At 42.1% G+C, this 19,520-nt stretch overlaps 1 protein-coding gene across 1 annotated transcript in view; it reads right to left on the bottom strand.

Annotated features, from left to right (window-relative positions):
- The window catches only part of ATP8B4 (ATPase phospholipid transporting 8B4 (putative)), a 272,810-nt gene that overhangs the window by 106,392 nt on the left and 146,898 nt on the right, over positions 1-19,520 (bottom strand). Inside the window, exon 10 of the mRNA XM_075530752.1 lies at positions 13,988-14,070. Within this exon, the coding sequence (XP_075386867.1) occupies positions 13,988-14,070 (83 nt within the window). The remainder of the gene's footprint in view (positions 1-13,987; positions 14,071-19,520) is intronic.

A 19,520-nucleotide genomic window follows, 5' to 3' on the forward strand; every position in this document is an offset into this window, starting at 1 on the left:
TGGACTACCACCCAATGCCGAGGAGAGAGCATACGCCTGTCTCTTTTTGTTCCAGTGTCACAGCCATAATAGTGCCGGGAAGAGAAACTACCGGGAGGGTCGTGGGGCCAGACACGGATGGAACTCTATCAATCGTGGGGCAGCACAGCTTTCTTCGCCGTTCAAATAAGAATGAAGGCCTCACAAAGAATAAAGGCATTTGGTTTGTTGTTGTTTTCCTTCTTAAAAAAATCACTTGTCTCTAGATAACATCTTTTTAAAAAGATAAAGCGGAGACCATCCTAAAAGTTTCATCTTATCTCACCTCTTCTAACTGAACGTGAACTTACAAGGGGCGTACTTTCAGGTTCACAACAGAGATGGATCTGGACTTTCTAGGTACATACTCCTAATATGGGGGTGGGGAGGGGGTCCCTCCTAAAGTTCACTCCAAACTAGAGAGACACAGGCCCTGCTTGTCACGTGTCCCTGAAAATGCGTGTGATTCCTTTCAGCTGTTCCACGCTTCTTATCTTGATTCGATACAGAGTTCTGGGGACTCTCAAAGGCACCATATAGCTTGCCCCAAACTAGACAGAAGATGTTTCTAGTTCTTTTTTAAATTCCAAGCCCATACCCAGCCAAGGGCATGCCCATTCCAAATCAATGAATCAATTCGTTCCATTATTTCAATGAGAAAACACACATTTGGGGTAGAGGCTCTCTAGATAGAAAGGGAAACCAGAAATAATCATTTACGGACCCAGCCACCAAAGGGAGCGATCAGATTAAAATGTATTCGGGTTGTAAACGTCTGGGGTCAGATTTTTTAAAGGGAAAGAGAAGTATTGAACACAAAGGCAGGAAAGACGGGAGAGAAAGAAAGGAGGAACAAAGCTGGGGAGGGAAGGAATGAGGGGAAATGGGTTTAAAAAGGAGGCTGTGCACCGATCTGGTTAAGACTCAAGCCAGAGGTGAGATGTGTGTCTACAACTTTCTCTTTCAAATACAAGGACATTCCGGTTCATTTATCAGAAGCCAAAAGAACAGTTTGGGACATGAAACATTGCATTGGGAAAATAAAAAAGGGGTGGGTGTCTTCAACAGGGCTCGAAGGGACAAGGTGACCAAAGGGTGAACCTCTTATTCCTCTGATTTCGTCTACTTGCCACTGGTTTCTAGGGAAGGAAGGGACTAATCTAGGTCCCCGTTAAATCTCTTCCATGTCAGTAGCCATTGAGGATTTTCACAAGGACTGATGGTGCCTGGCAAAGCAGACTACAGTAAAGCCTCAGGTCAGGAGCATCCAATTTATGGACAAGTGGTGCTGGCCTTCAGTGGGATGTAAAGATGTTCTCTCTTTGAAACTATGGAAACCGCCCCAACTAGCAGTAAGTTCTTCACCACACTCATCTGCATTTACTGTACACGTGGCTTGCAAAGGCTCTGAGATTTGGCTTACACTAAAACCTACTGCCATCAAGTTGATTCTATGGACCCATGAAAACTCACTGCCATTGGGCTGATTCTGGCACACGGGAACCCGAGAGAACAGCGTGGAACTGCTTGCGTGGGTTTGTGAGGCTGCAAATGTTTATAGGAGCAGACTGGCTGTATTTTCCACACCCCCACCCACGAATAGCTGGTGGGTTTGAACTACAAGCTAGTTAGCAGTCCACAGTGCCACCAGCTCTCCTCTGCTTGCACAAAAGTAAGGCTGGAAAAAAAACAGAATGTACCTGTTCTGACCCACCTACAAATCAACGTTCACCCTTACCAAGTATCTCATTTGCAACTGGGGAAGTGTCTGTCCTAATTTTAATAGTCTTTGAATTAAGTTTCCCCAAGAGAAATTAGGGACTCATGGCCTCAAAACTATCTTTTCAGCCTTTATCTCCCATCCCCACTCTGCTAGTGAGTGAAGAAGCAGGGATGGGGAGCCTTTGGCTACCAAGGGCTTTAGATATTTCTAACATCATTCACGGGGTCCTACAAAAAGATCAGTTAGCCTGCTAGATTTGGGCGAATGTTTCATTCACTCACCCCTTCTGTGACGGCTGAAACGGCTTCTCTTTGGTGAGACGTGTGAGGTGAGCTGGTGTTGCTGATTTCACAGGCCTTATGTGGCCCAGAGACCAGACGTTCCCACCGCTGGCCTAAAGGGCCCTGCATCTACAGTCACTGGCAGCTTGCAGACATGGCTGCTAAATTGGAGGATGCTGGCAGGAGGGTTTGGATGAGGCTAAAGAACCTGTACAAGGTCATCCTTTAACCCTAAGGGAAATAGCCGAATTCTGGAGAGCTCTAATTATGTCCTGTCACTGAATTTAAAAAGTAAATTTAAACTGACTCAAACTGGCCCGAGTTGTCTGCCTAAGTTGGGGGAAAAGGAGACTTTTTCTCACTTTGAAGAATTCCATAGCTTTTTTCTTGTGGGGGGGAACAAGTAGTTTCCATTCTGTAATTTTCTAGAACCTTCCATTGGGTCTCATCAGCAAAAGCAGTGGGGTTGACACTACTCGTGGGGTCGACATCAGCCCTGAAAGCTTATCCCAGTTTTTCTTGACCCAAGACTTCATTTCTCAGGCTTCAAACTTGGCAATTTAAAAAAATAATAATAATCTAAAATGTGCTCTGGGCAAAAACAACATGATACACAGTCCCTGCCAGTGGGAATATAAAAAACAGGCTCATTTGATCATTTTATTGACATGTAGGCAAATACAGCCTTGAACATGTTGGCTCACTCCTCCCTGGCCTCTAGGCTTGTCTACTTCTGGCCTGGCACAAAGGGTGCGGTTCTAGACAGGAACAGGCAGAAAGGCCAGGAGGTTCTGCCTCAGTTACTGGTGGCCAAACCCCAATCCAGCCTTTCTTGAAGGAAATCAAAGGGATGAGTGTGGTCCCTGAGACTTACGTACTAAACACAGGGCCCAGTCAAAACAAAATGGCAGGAACCAAGCCAAACTCCATTTTTCTCATTAAAAGCGCTCAGCTCCTCCTTTCTCGGCCCAGCTAGCACATGACAAAAGCTACTCAACTTTCCTTTCTTCCTGAGGTCTGAAAGAGATGAACCGCGTCCTGTCAAGGAGCCACGGCATTCCCCTCTGCGGTTCCATAACCTAATAGACCACCTACAACCTCTGATCTAAAAACTTCCTATTGCACAGAAGGGTGGGCATTTTTCAGATGGTTCCAAGAGAGACTAGGAGATGAGGACAGTATTGGAGCGGCTCTAAGATGAAGGGAAGAGGAGGATATTTTTCCAATATTTATGTAACAAGAAAAGCAATTAGAAGACCAAGTAGTCCAGTCACTCTCGGCGTCTTCGGTTGACCTACCTCTAAAGGGGGACCACTGAAAAATCGTGAAAACTCTACACCATCCCAAAACCAAATATACACACGAGTTGTGGTAGGCACATAATCTGGTGTCAATTTGAGCCTTGAGAGGATTAAGAATGGAGGCGTGGCGTCTAGTCTGTCAATCAGGTCGTAGACAATGAAGCCTCTCTGGGGGCATGGCTTTCTCCTGAGGATTCTGGGAATTTCTGGATTTCCTCCTTGGAGGCGGGAGAGACTCTCCCTCTGCTCCCTTGGAGAGACTCCTTAGGAGACTCTCTACTGACAAGACTCAAGACTCACTCTCTGAGAGATGCTCTACTGACAAGACACATGGTGCTACGCTGATAGGCCCCCGTGCCCTGAGAACGGGAGGAGCCACATGGAGACCCCTGCCAGCACTGGGGGCCACTGGATCCAAAAGACTCTGTACCCACTGGCCTGTGATCTTCCTGCATTTGGTGTCATCGCATGTGTTTCGTGAGTCTGAAGAGGACTTTATAGATTGGTATCGGACATATCGGCTAATATCGGATTTATGGGCTTGATCTGGACTGGACTGGGATGTTTTCTCAATATTAAACTGTTCTTGTCTATAAAGCTATTTCTTCTATACATATATGCATGTCTATGAATTTGTTTCTCTTGTCTACTCGGACTAACACACTAGCCATAAAACACACTAAAAAACAGGGGAACTGGTCAGAAAACATCTTCCTTTCACTTCTTATGTCAGAAAAGATAAAATCGCATCAGACAAGTGATGGCCACTGATATTTTTAAAGTCTAGGGCAAATAGCACTTTTCCTCATATATTTATTGACTGAAAATGTGTTTACAAGTATAAACTCCTCTTTAATAATGATAAAGCGAGGGAGGGGTTCAATAATGAAGCGCAGAGTCAAACGAGCGAGCTCCATTTGCCTGCGCCTTTGAAGAGAAAAGCTACAAAAGCAAATTGCCACTCATCCAGTTCCCAGTCACACAGATCCACCCTAGACCACACTGAACAAGTACGGTAACCAACGAAAGGTAGCCAATTTCATTACTGGTTAATTACCGGACTTAAAAACTTTTATAATTAAAACGGTTACCTCATATTGGAAACGTGTAGTTTATCATGAAAATGCAAATCCCTGCTCCCACGCTTCCGTGGCTTTCCCGGGAAGATGGCTTCATTTCTTTGTGCGTGTTAGTAGTTACTATAACCCTCCCAGAATACCGAGCCCCCAGGAGTCACCACCGCTGTCCACATCCGCATGTCTTTCTTCTCCAGCCCAACTAAGAGCTTCTTAGAGAAGACCTGGGGGTTGTAATGCTTTTGTTTTTGTCCTTCTTTGAAACAAAAACGCCACCTTTTTATTTTCTAGACCTCTTCCTTCTTCAACAGTCGAGCCTCAGTCACATGCTATCCCCACTGTCATGGCCACGTCAGCACCAACAATAATGAGAAAAGCCATCCTCGGATCTTGCAGGGAGTTGATGTCACGTACAGCCACACCAACTATACTGTTGGACTGTACTTCCGTCCAGGTGAATGGTAAAGCTATTTGGTAAAGCAAAAAGTCACAAGATGCTAACCCAGTCCTTTTTTTTAAAAAAAAATGTATTTTTAACCAAATAGAAATGCTTTTCTGAGTTCTAATTACACACATGCTATTCTTTAGAGAGAAAAAAACCACAAAATACACAAAGATTCCTGAAATAAAGAGTCAACCTTCCCTGGGTTCAGAATTCAGTATTAACAATCATACAAAATATGTAAACTTGTCATAAGTTGCAAAAAACAGATCTCAGCCCAGACAGTAACAATATGCAAAAGATCCTTAGACACATTTGCACAATTTACATCCAGCACTTTCCCAAAGGCGTAAGAGCACCCAGTTTACAAGTAGATAATTGAAAAATATTTCCAGTTATTTGTAAAAGCTTTTCAACACCAATAAGATTGTAATAAGGGACATAAAAGCCCACTCCATTTATTCTCCTATTTGTTCTAATTCAAGATTGTGTTCTATATCTCTTTGTATCTGTATCATTCCAATTTTCCCTGATGCTTGAAAGGTATAATAATATCTGTATGAGAGCTTTCGAAATAGATGGATTTACCCGCATAAGCCAAACTCTCTCTTGGGTGTTCTGGTCCCTTCTACGTTTGATGAGCTCTTGTATAAGCCCTTCTCCGGGACCTAACCTTCAGGATCACTCAGGGCATTTCTACTTAAAAAAAAAATGACAGCATCGGAGTTCTGGATGGACCTTGTGTCTGGTATTTCCTTTTTGCGCCTTTAAATTGAGAGTAACTATTTCAGAACTTACTCCCTACCCTGGTCAGGAGTGGATAAGCTATTGTGATACATTTGCATAATTTCTAAATACTCCCTTTCTGCGGATACTTTAGCATTTGGACTTTATGTCCATTTGTAGAGTGGGCTTTGACAGCACCCTTGGGCTCACAATCTGGAGAACTCTGAGACCATTTCCAATTTACCTCTACCCCAGGGGTAACAGCGAAACACTGCTGTGCCTATACCAGGCTCACAATTGTAGCTATTCTGTTGTCCATTGTCGCAGCCGCTGTGTCAATCCATCCCAGCGAGGGTCTTCCTCTTTTTTGCTGATGCTGCACTTTACCATGCATGACATTCTTCTCCAGGGACCAGACCCTCCTGAGAACATGCCCAAAGCATGAAGGACAGTCTCTTCATTCACCCTTCTAAGGACCTTTCTAGCTGCATTTGTTCTAACGCAGATCTGTTCATCCTTCTTGAAATTCACCATATATTCAGTATTCTTCCTCGGCACCATAATTCTAAGACATTGATTCTCTTTTGCCCTTCATTATTTATTGCCTAGCTTTTACATGACTATAAAGCAATTGAAAGTACCATAGCTTGGTCAGGTGCACCTTAGTCCACAAAGTGACATTTTTCTTTTTAACACATTAAACAAGAGTTTTTTTAATTGTCCAGTGCAATACATCATTTGATTTCATGACTGCTTCTTAGATGGGCATTGTTATGAAATCAAGTAAAATGAAATCCTTGATAACTTTCATAATGTCTTCTCCATTTATCATGATTTTGCTTATTGGTCCAACTGTGAAGATTTTTGTTTTCTTTGTGTTGAGGTATAAAACATACTAAAGGCTGTAGTTTTATATCTTCATCAGTAAATGCTTCAAATCCTCTTCATTTCAACAGCAAGGTTATCTCGTCTGCTTACCTCAGGTGCTACTGAACCTTCCTCCAAGCCTGATGCTGCATTCTTCATCATATAATCCAACTTCTCAAATTATGTATTTCAGATGCAAATTGAATAAATGTGGTATACAACACTTTTCCTGATTTAAAACCATGCATAATTCCCTTGTTCTGCTCAAGCAACTGCCTTTTGTTCCATGTGCAGGCTCCATTTTTTCATATCTTTAGCAAAATTTTACTTGCACATAATATTAATGATATTGTTCAAAAATTTCCACATTTTATTACGTCACCTTTCTTTGAAATGGGCAAAAGCATTGATTTCTTCTAGTTGGTTGACCAAGTAGCTGTTTTCCAAATTTCCTAGCATAGTAGTGCTTCCAGCATTGCATCTGTTTGTGGAACATCCCACTTGGCATTTTGTCCATTCCTGGGTCCTTGTCTTCTGCCAGCACCCAAGAAAGAATTCGCCAATAAGGACGGTAAGCCTGGGCTTACTTGTGCTTTACTTACTTACTAATCCTTCATGAACTATTTCACATGTAACCCTGTGCTTCTCTTGCTCACCATGTGCTCTCTTCCTTTCATGAATTGTACATTGAAAGAGGCTTGAATTCTTTAGCAACGTGCTGTGGTTTGGGAAGAAATGGATGCTAGCCAAACCTAGAAGCAGAATCTTTGATGTAGCGAAAAAAAATGTGAACTCATTCACCACAAATCAGTAAGTCAACACAAGTAAGCCGAGGCTTACCTTGCTTATTGAGCCATCCACTACTGCCCATGCCTTCAGTGCAGCTTGGACTGCTTCCTTCAATCCCACTGTCGATGATCACATGCTACCTCTTGAAATGGTGGAATATTGACCAATTCTTTTGGCACGGGGGCTGCATGTTCCCTCTATCTTATTTTAATGTTTTCTATGGCCTTTATATTTTGCACCTAGAATCTTTCAATGTTGCAAATTGAGTCTTGATTTTTTTTTTCCTTGAGTCTTGATTTTTTTTTCCTTGAGGTTGAGAATTGGTTAGCACCTCCCTTCTTCCCTTTGGGTTTACTAATCTCAGGTCTTCGCACGTTTCATGACAAACCTTCCTTAAGTCTTCCTGAGCCAGCCTTTGAAATCTTCCATTCACTTCTTTTCCCCCATCAGTTCTTGTGTTTACTTTAGCTACTCTCCTCAAGAGACAGTTTCCAAGTCTCTCTGGGGACTTTTTAATAACTGAATAACTTTTTGCTTTTTCATATATGGTGTTTTTGAAGATTATCCCACCACTCATCTCACTGATGTTTATGGCATCAAGTCTGTTCTGGGGATGGTCTCTAAATTCAGGTAGGATAACCCAAGGTTATGCTTTGGCTTCCATGTGCTTGTTTTTAACTTCTTCAGCTCACGATGAACTGGCAGGGGAGCCGTTCAACCTTTGGTTTTGTTCTGACTAGTGATCTTGAATTCCTCCAGGGTCTCTTTCCACTACAAGATAGTCTGATTCCTGAATAATATTTCGGTAAGGTCCACATCTACTGTTGCTTTTAAATCGAAGATTTCTACAAATTACTGCTGTCTGCATATGCTCAAACATGGAATCGAGATGCAACCAGGCAACTCCTGGTGATCCGAATGCCAAAAATGAAACCAAAGAAGAAGGACCTGTAGTTAGGAAATATGGCACGGGTGATAGAAACTACACTGGGGATCACATGGTAGTATTTTGCAAGACCAACAACGTCCACTAAGTAGTACATGACATTGAGCAAGATATTCAATGTTTGTGTCATAGATTCCTTGTCCTTAAGTTGGAACCAATCATAATCTCTCTCCCAGGGCTACAAATATTTAAACACTAGCATATGCATGCAGCACAGTTCCAGGTACAAAGTGAACCCTTGTTCATGGGTCAACATCACGTGATGTTCAGGGCTTCGGGACTTTAGGACCTATGCTTTACTCAAGACTTCTGGTGGATACATACTATTCAAGTCTGTCTTTCCTTCTGGGCTATAAGTCCTGTGAAGGCAAGACTGGGTCTGACTTATTGACCATTTTGTCCCCAGATGAAACCCTTGGCATTATCTTCATTATACTTTGAATAAATGGATGAATGAGTGACTGAGTGAACGAATGAGTCGAGGTCATGCCATTCTTAAGGAAGGCTCCAGAAAGACAATACTTCTGAGAATAAATGTAAAAGTGAGACACCAAGGACACTTGTGAGAGGCACAAGGCCCAACCCATCTCACTTTTAGCCTTCGGCACACCAGCTTTGAAAGTCTCCAGTGGGGATTTTTCTTAAAGGTTGAAGTGGAAAAACGCATCTTAAGAAACTACCATGTTTCCCCGAAAGTAAGATATCCCCTGATAAAAGACCTACTTAAAGTTTTGCCCCTCACTGAAATATAAGCCCCCCTGAAAATAAGACCTCCCTGAAAATAAGGCCTCCCCGATAATAAGCCCCCCCGAAGCTACCGTAACTCTGGACTCTCATTGTGGGCAGCAGTGCAGCGGAGCAGACAGGAAGTCTGAGGTCTCTTTTAATCAGAGAGCCCATGCCACCGCCAGGACAAGCTGCCGCCTGCTGCTCGCTCTGCCCTGACAGAGTCTGGCTGACTCACAATTAGACAGTGTTTCGCACGGGGCAGAAGTAACTATATACAGGCAATAAATTTCCTTTTTTTGCTGTTCAACAATAAATGTGTACCCTATTCTTCTTCATGAAAAAATAAGACATCCCCTGAAAATAAGACCTAGTGCATCTTTGGGAGAAAAAAATTAATATAAGACACTGTCTTATTTTCAGGGAAACAGGGTAGAATGAGGGAGGGGGAGCGGGAAGAGAGGGGACAAAATGAGGCACTGATACCAGGGGCTTTAGTGGAGAACAAATGTTTTGAGAATGATGAGAGCAAAGAATGTACAGATGTGCTTTACACAATTGACATATGTATGGATTGTGATAAGAGTTGTATGAGCCCCTAATAAAATGATTAAAAATAATCATCATAAAATAAAATTGTTTTAATGCAAAAAAAAACGATACTAGAATACAGCTAGGGTATAAGTACAGAAAGTTGTAGTTTAGGGCTAGAGAAAGTGTTTTGGCAAGTCTCAGAAGTAAAACCACAGAGTGACTCGAAGCACACACAGTGCCAAGCCCAGGCTTGCCCAGAAGTCACAAGCTAAAAGATATACTTAGCACAGACAGGGCGCTTCAGCTAGTACGCTACGCTTGCCATGGTGCGGCAAAGCATTTCCAAATGTGCTCCGTGAAGATATCAGACTTTGAATTAACGAATACAAGAGCTGCCGAATCTTTTAACGACCGTGCCGACCATGCCACGAGGCAATGTTTCTCTACTCATCAGAGAAGAACCTCAAATCGATTGATACCTAGTTGTGACAAAGGTGAAGAAGGAAGACGAGAAAGAAGGAGTGGAGAAAGGAATGAGGGAGTAACACTAAGCTAAAGGCCGTCGAAAGTAAAGCGTGGGGATATTATATAATCCTGCTTTGTGATGCAGCGCCACCATAGTGAAAGATACTGAGTAAAGGAATGAGTGTGGAGAGAGTGAGGAAGACAGAAGTGACAAAGGATGCCCAGAATGAAAAAGACAGATGCCGCAGGTGAAGAAAATCAGCACACGAGCGCAGAATGGTAGGAAAATAGTGAATACAGAGAAGAGAAAGGACGCAAGAGGGAGGAAAGGAAGGAGGAGCGTGGGGGGTGGGGGAGCACGGAGAGCGATGTGTGTACGTATGGATGTCTGGGTGCATCTGGGTGGGGGAGTGCACCCTAGAAAGAGGGCAAGAATTATGGCTAAGAAAGAGACCAGCAGAGGAAAACCAAACACTGCCTAAGAGTAAAAGCCATAGTGGGAAGGCGTTAGAGTTTCTTAGCTCTTCAACTCTTGGCCCTTAGTTTTGGCTGCTTTAACAGAAAATCTACAGATTTTTTTTTAAAGCAAGAAATCATCTTTCAACAAGCTAAACGCACGAAAGGATGCCACTCTGAGGACTACGGTGTCCTTGGCCCAAGTCAAGGTATTTTTAATCACCTCACATGCATGTGAAAGTTGAACAAAGCATAGAAAGATTGGCGAAGATTGGATGCATTTGAATCCCGGTGCTGGAGAAAGAAGAATGTTGAAAGGACCACGGACTGCCGAAAAAACAAGCAAATCATGGATTGTGATAAGAGTTGTACGAGCCCCTAATAAAATGATTTTTATAAAAAAGAAATCTTTCTTGGAAGAAGTTCAACCAGAATGCTCCTTAGTAGCAAGCATGGTGAGACTGGGCCTCACTTCCTTTAGTCATGTTATCAGGAGAGAATACTCCCTGGAAAGAGACATTATGCTTGGGAAAGTCAAGGGCAGAAAAAAAGAACCGCCCCCCCCCCACCCCCCACAAGATGGATACAGTAGCTGCAACAATGGGCTCTAAAATATAGCAACTTGGAGGAGGGGGCAGGATCAGCTAGCATTTTGTTCTGTTGCACAGAGTCCATACAAGTCAGAACCTACGGAAGAGCCCCCAACACAACAAACCCCTAGAACACAATGCTACCTTGAACTTGTGGGCAGGTTGAAATCAAACATTTAAGAATAAAAACAGAAACCTTGCCCAGAACGGTACCAGTCTCATGAAGTTGGTATGATATATTTTCTGAAAAGTAACCACAGTTTAAGTGTGTATTTATAGTATATATATAAGAGAGACGTCTGTGCTGCCTTATTTGGAAAATGATTATATGTTGGGCATTTGGTGGATTAGCCATATTGTGTGAAGTAAACTGAGATCATATCTGACCTTGAGCTGCTTATTGCAATGTCAGCAGTCCCAATCCACTGGTTGATGGGCAGGCTCGAAAGGAGACTGAGTGCCCCTTAAAGATTTAGGGTCTCAGAAGAGATCCATAGGGTAACTATGAGTCAGAATCAACTCTTTGGCGGTGGGTTTGGATTGGGTTTGTTTAGCAAATGGTACGTATTCATTGACTTAAAAGTTAAATTCGATGAAGTACTAAAGAAAGATTATTGTTCTATATAAGCAAGCCCCTCAGCCTCTCCAAAGTTCAGCCGTCCTTCCTTTTTAAAGGAATTGCTCGCTCTTGGTGGAATGACAGCGTTTTTAGGGAAAGCGCCCTTGCTTCGGCCTTGAATAGCCTGGCTTGATTTGCTTTTTCCATGTTAAATTTCACTTGGAGAAGCGAACCATCACCTGATCTCTCTCCCAGAGACTCGCTGTCTAGGAGGAAATCGGCACTCTTGCTTGTCCAACAAGATCCCCTCAGGAACTGACTCTTCCCTCCAGTGTTCCAAGCTCCACCCCCAGCCTTTCTCTGTCCTCTGAGCCTTTCTGAGACCTGATGCTAATCCCGCCCCCATTCCCTGGCACTGAGGCCATTCATTCCATGAAGATTCCTTGAGCACCTGCTATGTGCTAGGATTGCCCTAAGGAAGTTGGCACGTGCCAGTGTAGGTACACTATAATTGATTGGTTTCCTAATTGTCTATTGTCCATCTACTGCCATGCAGACTACTACACATTGCAGCAGATGGACAATGAACCAAAAAAAAAAAAAACCTTCAGGAAACAAATCGATTACAGAGTACTTATGGTATTTCCCAGTCTCCCTTGCTGTTAGGTAGAAGCTATGCAACTCGTACGAGGTACTAAAATGTCTGTGGAAGTTATAGTAGCTAAGAGTACCATGCCTTTATCTTACGCTTCTCTTGCTATGGTGACCTTCAAGGTCACTAGTTTGTAGTCCATAGCTACAAGATTGGGAAGGCCCCCTGAGAAGGTGGCATGAGAGAGAAACAAACCCTGACTGTGTCTACACTACTGAGACTGTGGGGTTATTTGTACCTCTCTGGCAGCAAATCAAGGCTACCTGTGACAACATGTATGGAAGGGAACGTAACCATGGTAACAATGTTTTTTCTGCTTGTGACTGTTAAAGACTCTGAAAAGTCATTCATCTCTGCCTCCTCATGAATTGATAGAGGTATAAAGAAATAATTCTGCCAGGAAATAATTGAATAATGCTCAATGATGTTTGGGTTACTCTTTTAGGCCTCCATAAATATTCATGAAGTGTTTTAAGCAAGGCTTTTGATTCATAAACACAATTGACTTTCCTTGGACTTACGTAACAATAAAACTTCATTGAAAAAATGACTTGGTAGAAAATATATAATTAGTTTTAATCTAATCAAAATATTTCTTAAACCATTCAAAGTTTCCTGGCTATTCCCCTAACTTAAATCTCAATCTACAAAAATATTTTTCCATTAACATTTGTTATAACAGCACTCATTTAAGACATTAAAATAGTCACAGGATCCAGAAGGAGTTTACAACAAATACCAAGGGCAAGCAATTTAATTCAAAGCTAAGTACTTCAGAGACTTTAAACTGGAGATTTGCCTTACTTTAACTCTTGAGATTATCCTGTAATTTCTGTCTGCTTTTCCTTTAGTGGACCTCAAAGAAAACATTACTGAAGGGTGTCTCAAATGCAAAAAGATTCCTTCATAAGAAAGAAACCCTCTATATGGAAAGCTTGCTACTCAGAGCCGAACTTCTTGCCCATAGAACCACTATGAGTCGGATCTGACACCACAGTGCCCAGCTAAAAGCAAGAGCCCATTAAGAATTGGTAGGATGGCTCCCAAATTTATCCCCAGAGTCTAACCTGGTGCCTAAAATCCTATCATGGGTGGGTCTTTCCTTTGACTCTTGAAGGATGTAGTCTCTCTGTAGTCTCTTAACCCTAACACGCATAAGTCCCTGCAATGGCAGTCTGGAGAAGCTATTCCAGGAAAGCTTAAGAAGAATGGCTTTAAGAAAAAAGAGCACCAGGCTGCGACTGAGAAGCAAGGGAGACCATGCTGAGCAGGAGAGGACTAGGAGAGGACGACATGAAAGTGGGGTGCACAAAACCAGGTTGTAAAATAATGGGAAACAGCTAACAGATAATTAATAAGTCCAAAGGTTTTTCCTGAACACCTCCTTTCTTCCAGATGTTATGCTAGACGCTGTGCACGATGCAAAAAAAACATATGTGGGAAAAAATTACTGTCTTCGTGACATTTACAATCCAGTGTTTGGTTCTTGCTATGGAGCCAGAAGGGGCTGGACACAGTGCTAGTGACAAAAGCATGTCCATACTCAACCTCTGCAAATCTGCCGAGGCGACAGAGGCCAGGGTCAGGCGAGCAAAGGGCCTGGTGGTACTGGAGGAGAAAAGACGTCGAGAAGAGTAAAGAAGGGTGAAATGAAGGATGAACTCTAAACACTGCTAAACTTGACCGTGAGAAGAGCTCGTAGGCTGTAATGGCTGGAGCATTCCAGGTCCTCCCACCAAAGAAAAAGAATCATCGACTGGATCTCAGGTCATCTGTCTGTGGCTTTTGCTTTTGGGTTTAGAGATTTTTGTTTGTTTGTCTGTTCAAACCACTTACCATCAAACTCTGCAAGCCTGCTCATATCTGCTCCTAGTTCTGAAGTAACTGATAACGCATGGCGGACTTTGAGGTTCGTCTCCCTGTGAAGTGAATCAACGGGACACAAAACGGTTATAAGAAACAGCACCCGCGGCATCTTACATACATAAAGCAGACAGGCGGGCGTGACACATGTGAAACCCAACCCAAGACAGCCAAGAAACTCCCTCTGAATGTCATTCACAGTTCTCACACGCTCAGAAAGTAGGTGGGGCTTCTTGGGCTCCTATGAGTTGGCATGCCAGCCAGAGCACATCTGTATAACAACACAGTAATCAGTTTTGCTCTTTGAAAGAACAGAGAACAGAATAAATATGGTTTCATTCTAACCTACTCAGACGGCATGCATGAGTGACAAAACACATTAGGAACAGGAACTCGGTTGCCAAAAAAAGGAAGGCCGACATCACTCCAGCATCTACATAGGCGGTTCACTTGCAAAAGATGGTCATGGCTAGTTTTACACTAGCTGAAATTTAAATGGGAAAAGAAATACAGTTTTCTTTTTCCTAGAGACACAAGGCAAGAATCCCAAACATCTAGAGTCATGGAACCAAACAGGAGTTCAGCTCAGCAGGTCACACCTGGCTAATCATTTCCTTCCAGGTAACAGCACACATACAAAGGGCTTCCAAAAGTTCATGGAAAAGTCCCATTACCTTTCAATTCCATTTTGCTACCAACTTTATTTTTTAAAAGCCCTGGTCATAAAATGACCCCAGTGAAGGGCTTTTGACCAGTACCCATGTCTTCTGTTTAAGCACTTGCCACCCAATTTTTCCCACCGAATTCAACCTAATTCTGCAGTACATTAAAAATCACCTGCTTGGGGTCTATGTTTTATAGAAATGTGTACAGGCAGGTTCATTTAGTCAGCAGATATTGGTTTATTATATACTTCAGTCACCCCAGGACACTTAAGGCTGTCTCAAGAGAAACACTGTGCTCTTGAGGAAAACCACTGGTAGGTAACCAAAGCAAATGTGTCACCATATGAAATTGCATGTTCAGTCATGAAATCATGGAGTTTGGGGCACGGAGAAGTGAGTGTCTGAGAAGACCTGTTCGCACATGAGTTCAATAATGTTAGAAAATGAAGAACTCAACGCAAGGAACACCAGTGGGAAAGACTAAATTGCACATACAATTAGAGTTTGTTTTTAAAGAAGGGAATATCAAGGAAGATCCAGCAAGCAGGATGGTGGCCATGGAAGCCGGAACTGCTAAGGAAATTGTAACAACTCAGCTGCTGAATCAACTAGAAGAAAAAAAAAATCCAGGAAGCAGAGTTGAACAGGGATTAAGATGGTAAAGAAGAATATAAGAGATGCGGCAGAAATGGAGCTGGGCTTGAAGACCAAAAGTGTTGTTGCACGTGGTAGTCCCCTAATCTGGTGTCAATTAAAGGATGAAGAGTGTAGGGGTGGAGTCTAGGCTGTCAATCTGGAGATAGCCAATGAGACTTCTGTGTGGGCACGGCCTTCTCCAGAGAATTCTGGGAAATCTGGTATTTCCTCCTTGGAGGTAGAAGACACTTCTCTCTCTCTGCTACTCCCTGGGAGACAGTGCAGAAGACAAGCCGTGTAGGGACAACCAGATCTGGAGAAGCCACAGAGAGACCCCTACCAGTGCTGAGATGCTTACAACACCACTGGCCCCAAAGACTTTCCACCCACTGGCTTGTGATCATCCGGCATTTGGCTTCATTGCATGAGTTTCGTGAGTCTGAAGAGGAATTTATAGATTGGTATCAGACATATGGGCTAATATCAGACTATGGCCTTGGACTGGACTGGGTTGGGATGTTTTCTCAATGTTCAATTCCTCTTGTACATAAACCTCTCCCTTATATACATATGTGTGTTTATGAACTTGTTTCTCTAATCTACCCAGACTAACACAGGGGGCTAAAGAACCAACATGTCTATCCATTTAAACAAATGTTCAAATAGTTAAAATAGTCAGTTACACCAACTAGACAGTCCCATTTTTTAACTCTATTCTATACAGCAGGTCCTTCCTCAAAGCTTATCATCGTTGGGATTTTGCCCCTCGCAATTCTCTTCAATACCTCGCTTCCGCCTGTCAAGTACAAATTAAAAGAAGAAGAACAATCAGACATGACTGATACTTGTTAATAATATTTTGAAGACCCTTGGTTAATGGCATCAATGACATGTCACACTCTCCCTTAATACTTCCTAAGTATCTTAAAATTATAAAATTTATTTTCCATATTTGTCAACTCTTGTTAGGTCTAATGTCTCTATGTTAGTTTATAGTTTCAAAAGAATGAAAACTAGGAGGAATGATTTTTTTTTGTACTTTTTATTGTAAATCGGATTAAGAGTGTCACAGTAGATCTTCAGCTTTGCATCCAACAATTCATCCACAGGTTGACTCATCCCATTCATTGCAACCCTTCCATACAACACCACTCCCTGAATTGCTTCCCTGTGGTGCCCCCTCTACTCCTCCTCTTTCCTGCCTAACCTTGCAAACCTTTTCATGGACAAATGCTGCCCCCTTGATTTCAAATGGTTGATTTGTCTGAGGTATGCAGGCTTCACTAGAGTTATCATTCGCCTTAGAGACCTGCCTATTGTCTGGATGAACATTAAGCCATGAGTTCAGTTCCAGCCCTGAAGAGTGACTATGGGTCAGAGTCTCAGAGTTTTCTAGGTAACCAGCAAGCCTGGTCTCTTCTATGGTTTTGAATTTTGTTCCACCTTTTTTTAGGAGAGGAATAATTTCAATTCACTACAGTTCTTAAGTATCTACCATATTGTCACAGGCCAAAGAAAATCCAGGGAGCTGAAAGGCTTTTATAATAGGATTTAAGTAGTAAGGTCAATTGAGCAAAGAGTTTGGAGTCTGATCTGTTTCATATCCTGCCTTCAACTAGTCAGGAATGATCCTTAAATTGGATGAAAGAGTAGACCAGGCTCTTTCTATATTCTCAAATAGCCCCAAGAACACGAAAATAAACAAATGCCATAAATCAGACACCTGCTTGTTCTACCCTTCAATGTCTGATTCCCACAAGGTAGACTAAATTACAGTTTAATTCACTAGAACCTAAAGGGGAAAAAAAATTCTAGTTCAACAGTCCAACATTTCAAAACTCCATAGTCTTAAATTTTGATAATGGAACCGTTAAGGAATGCCAAAAATTCAATGGCGCAGACTTCAATTGTTCCAAGGTAGAATAGACTTCACAGAGGAAATCCTCATTCAGTGTTACTTATATGAAGTTAAGGTTGAAATCTTGCCAGCTGTGAAGTATGAAATCTAACCTAAGTGGTATAAACTCAGTAACACTAGGAAAGTTAGAGCAATACCTCTAAAGGTATCCGCCTGTTGAAATACTTAGTCTAACAAGTATCCTCTTTGACTAGTCAAATAAAATATTAATCAGGCTATCTTTCATATCTTGTATAAAGTCATCCATATAGATCGCTAAAGCTAACCCCCAAATAGAAAGAGGAATTTGTTGTTGTATAAGATTTGAGGCAGTATGAGGTTCCTTTACTGTCTATGGATAGCTAATTGCTCCAGTGCCTTGTGTTGAAAAGTATATCCTTCCTCCATTGAATTGCTTTTGCACTTACTTCAAAAGCCAGCTGAGCAAATTTGCGTGAGTCTATTTCTAAGTATTCCATTCTGTTACACTGATCTATATACCCATCCTTCACCAAAAGCATGGTCTTAATCACTATAGTGAAACCCAACCAAAGCCACTGCCATTGAGTCAAATCCAACTCAGAGAAACCTATGAAACAGAGGAGAACCGCCTCTGGGGATTTCTGAGATTTTATATCAATACAGGAGCAGGCAGCCCTTCCCATCTGCACCTTTCTCCCATCTGCAGCTTCAGAAATCTGGAAATTGAATCCCTGCTTCCTCCCACATTATTTTTCCCAAATTAGTTTAGCTATTGTAGATCCTTTGCTTTTACCATAGACATTTTAGAGTAATCGTTTCTATGTATACGAAACAGTCTTGCTGGGATTGTATTATAGCAGTAGACTACTTTGAAGAGAATTGAGATTTTTATTATGTTTATTCTTCCAGACCATGAACATATGCCTCTCCGGGTATGTAGACATTCTTTTATTTCTTTCACCAGCTCTGTGAAGTATTCAGCATGCAATTTCTGTACATGCTTTACTTTCTTGAACCTAAGTATTTTATCATTTAAGCGACTATACGTGGTACTTTACTTTTTAATTACTGCTATCATATGTAAATACAGTTGGATTTTGAATGTTTATGTTGTAGTCTGTGATCTTGATAAACTTACAGGGTTGTAAGAGAGATTTTATTGTAGTTTCCTCAGAACTTCCTATGTAAACAAACATATCATCAACAACGAAGGACAATTATATTTCTGCCTTTGCAGACGAGTATGTCTTGCATTTGCTTTTCTTGGCTTTTTTCCACCAGCTAAAACTTCCAGCATTATGCTCAATAAAAGTTATTAGAGTGGACATGCTGTGTTGCTCCTAAATTTCAAGGGAAAGTATCCAGTCCTTCATATTATGTGTGATTTTAGCTGTAAGTTTGGGGAGGTATTCTTCAGAAAGTTGAGGAAGTTCATATTACTAATTTTCTGAGAGCTTTCATCATGAATAGGTGGTGAGTTTTATCCCCCCAAAATTTTTAATCATTTATTGGGGGCTCGTACAACTCTTATCACAATCCAGACATCCATCCGTTGTGTCAAGCGCATTTGTATATTTGTCGCCATCATCATTCTCCAAACATTTGCTTTCTACTTGAGCCCTTGGTATCAGCTCCTCATTTTGCCCCCTCCCTCCCCACCCTGTCTCCCTTACAAACCATTGATAATTCGGATAATTGTTATTATTTTGTCATATCTTACACTGTCTGACATCTCCCTTCGCCCAATTTTCTGTTGTCCATCCCCCAGGAGGTGGTTATATGTAGATCCTGGCAATCAGTTCCCTTTCCCACCCCCGACCCCCACCTTCCCCTTACCTTCCTGGTATTGTTCAGCTCATTATTGGTCCAGAGGGGTTTATCTGCCCTGGATTCCCTGTGTTTCCAGTTCCTATCTATACCAGTGTACATCCTCTGGTCTAGTCGATTTGTAAGGTAGAATTGGGGGAAAGGAAGTGAGTGTTAACAAACCCAGGGACAAGAGAACAACAAGTGATCTAAAATCGATGGCGAGGAGGGTGTAGGAGGTCTGGTAGGGGGAGTTTTATCAAATATTTTGTCCATGTTAGGTAATATAATCATGTGGATTTGCTCCTTTGCTGTCGTTAATTGCTATTGAGTTGAGGCCCACTCACGTGGCTCTATGGATGAAAAGGGGACAAAACGTTGCCCATTGATGAACCGTCCTCACAATCATTGCTGTGTTTCTGTCCATTGTTCAGGCTATGATGCCAGTCCATCCCACCGGAAGCTGTTCTAGTCTTGGCTGCCTTTCTAGCTTATCAAAGACGATGTTCTGTTTGAGCAA

The sequence above is a fragment of the Tenrec ecaudatus genome, chromosome 14 (genome assembly GCF_050624435.1).
Source record: "Tenrec ecaudatus isolate mTenEca1 chromosome 14, mTenEca1.hap1, whole genome shotgun sequence".
In the NCBI taxonomy this organism is placed as follows: Eukaryota; Metazoa; Chordata; class Mammalia; order Afrosoricida; family Tenrecidae; genus Tenrec; species Tenrec ecaudatus.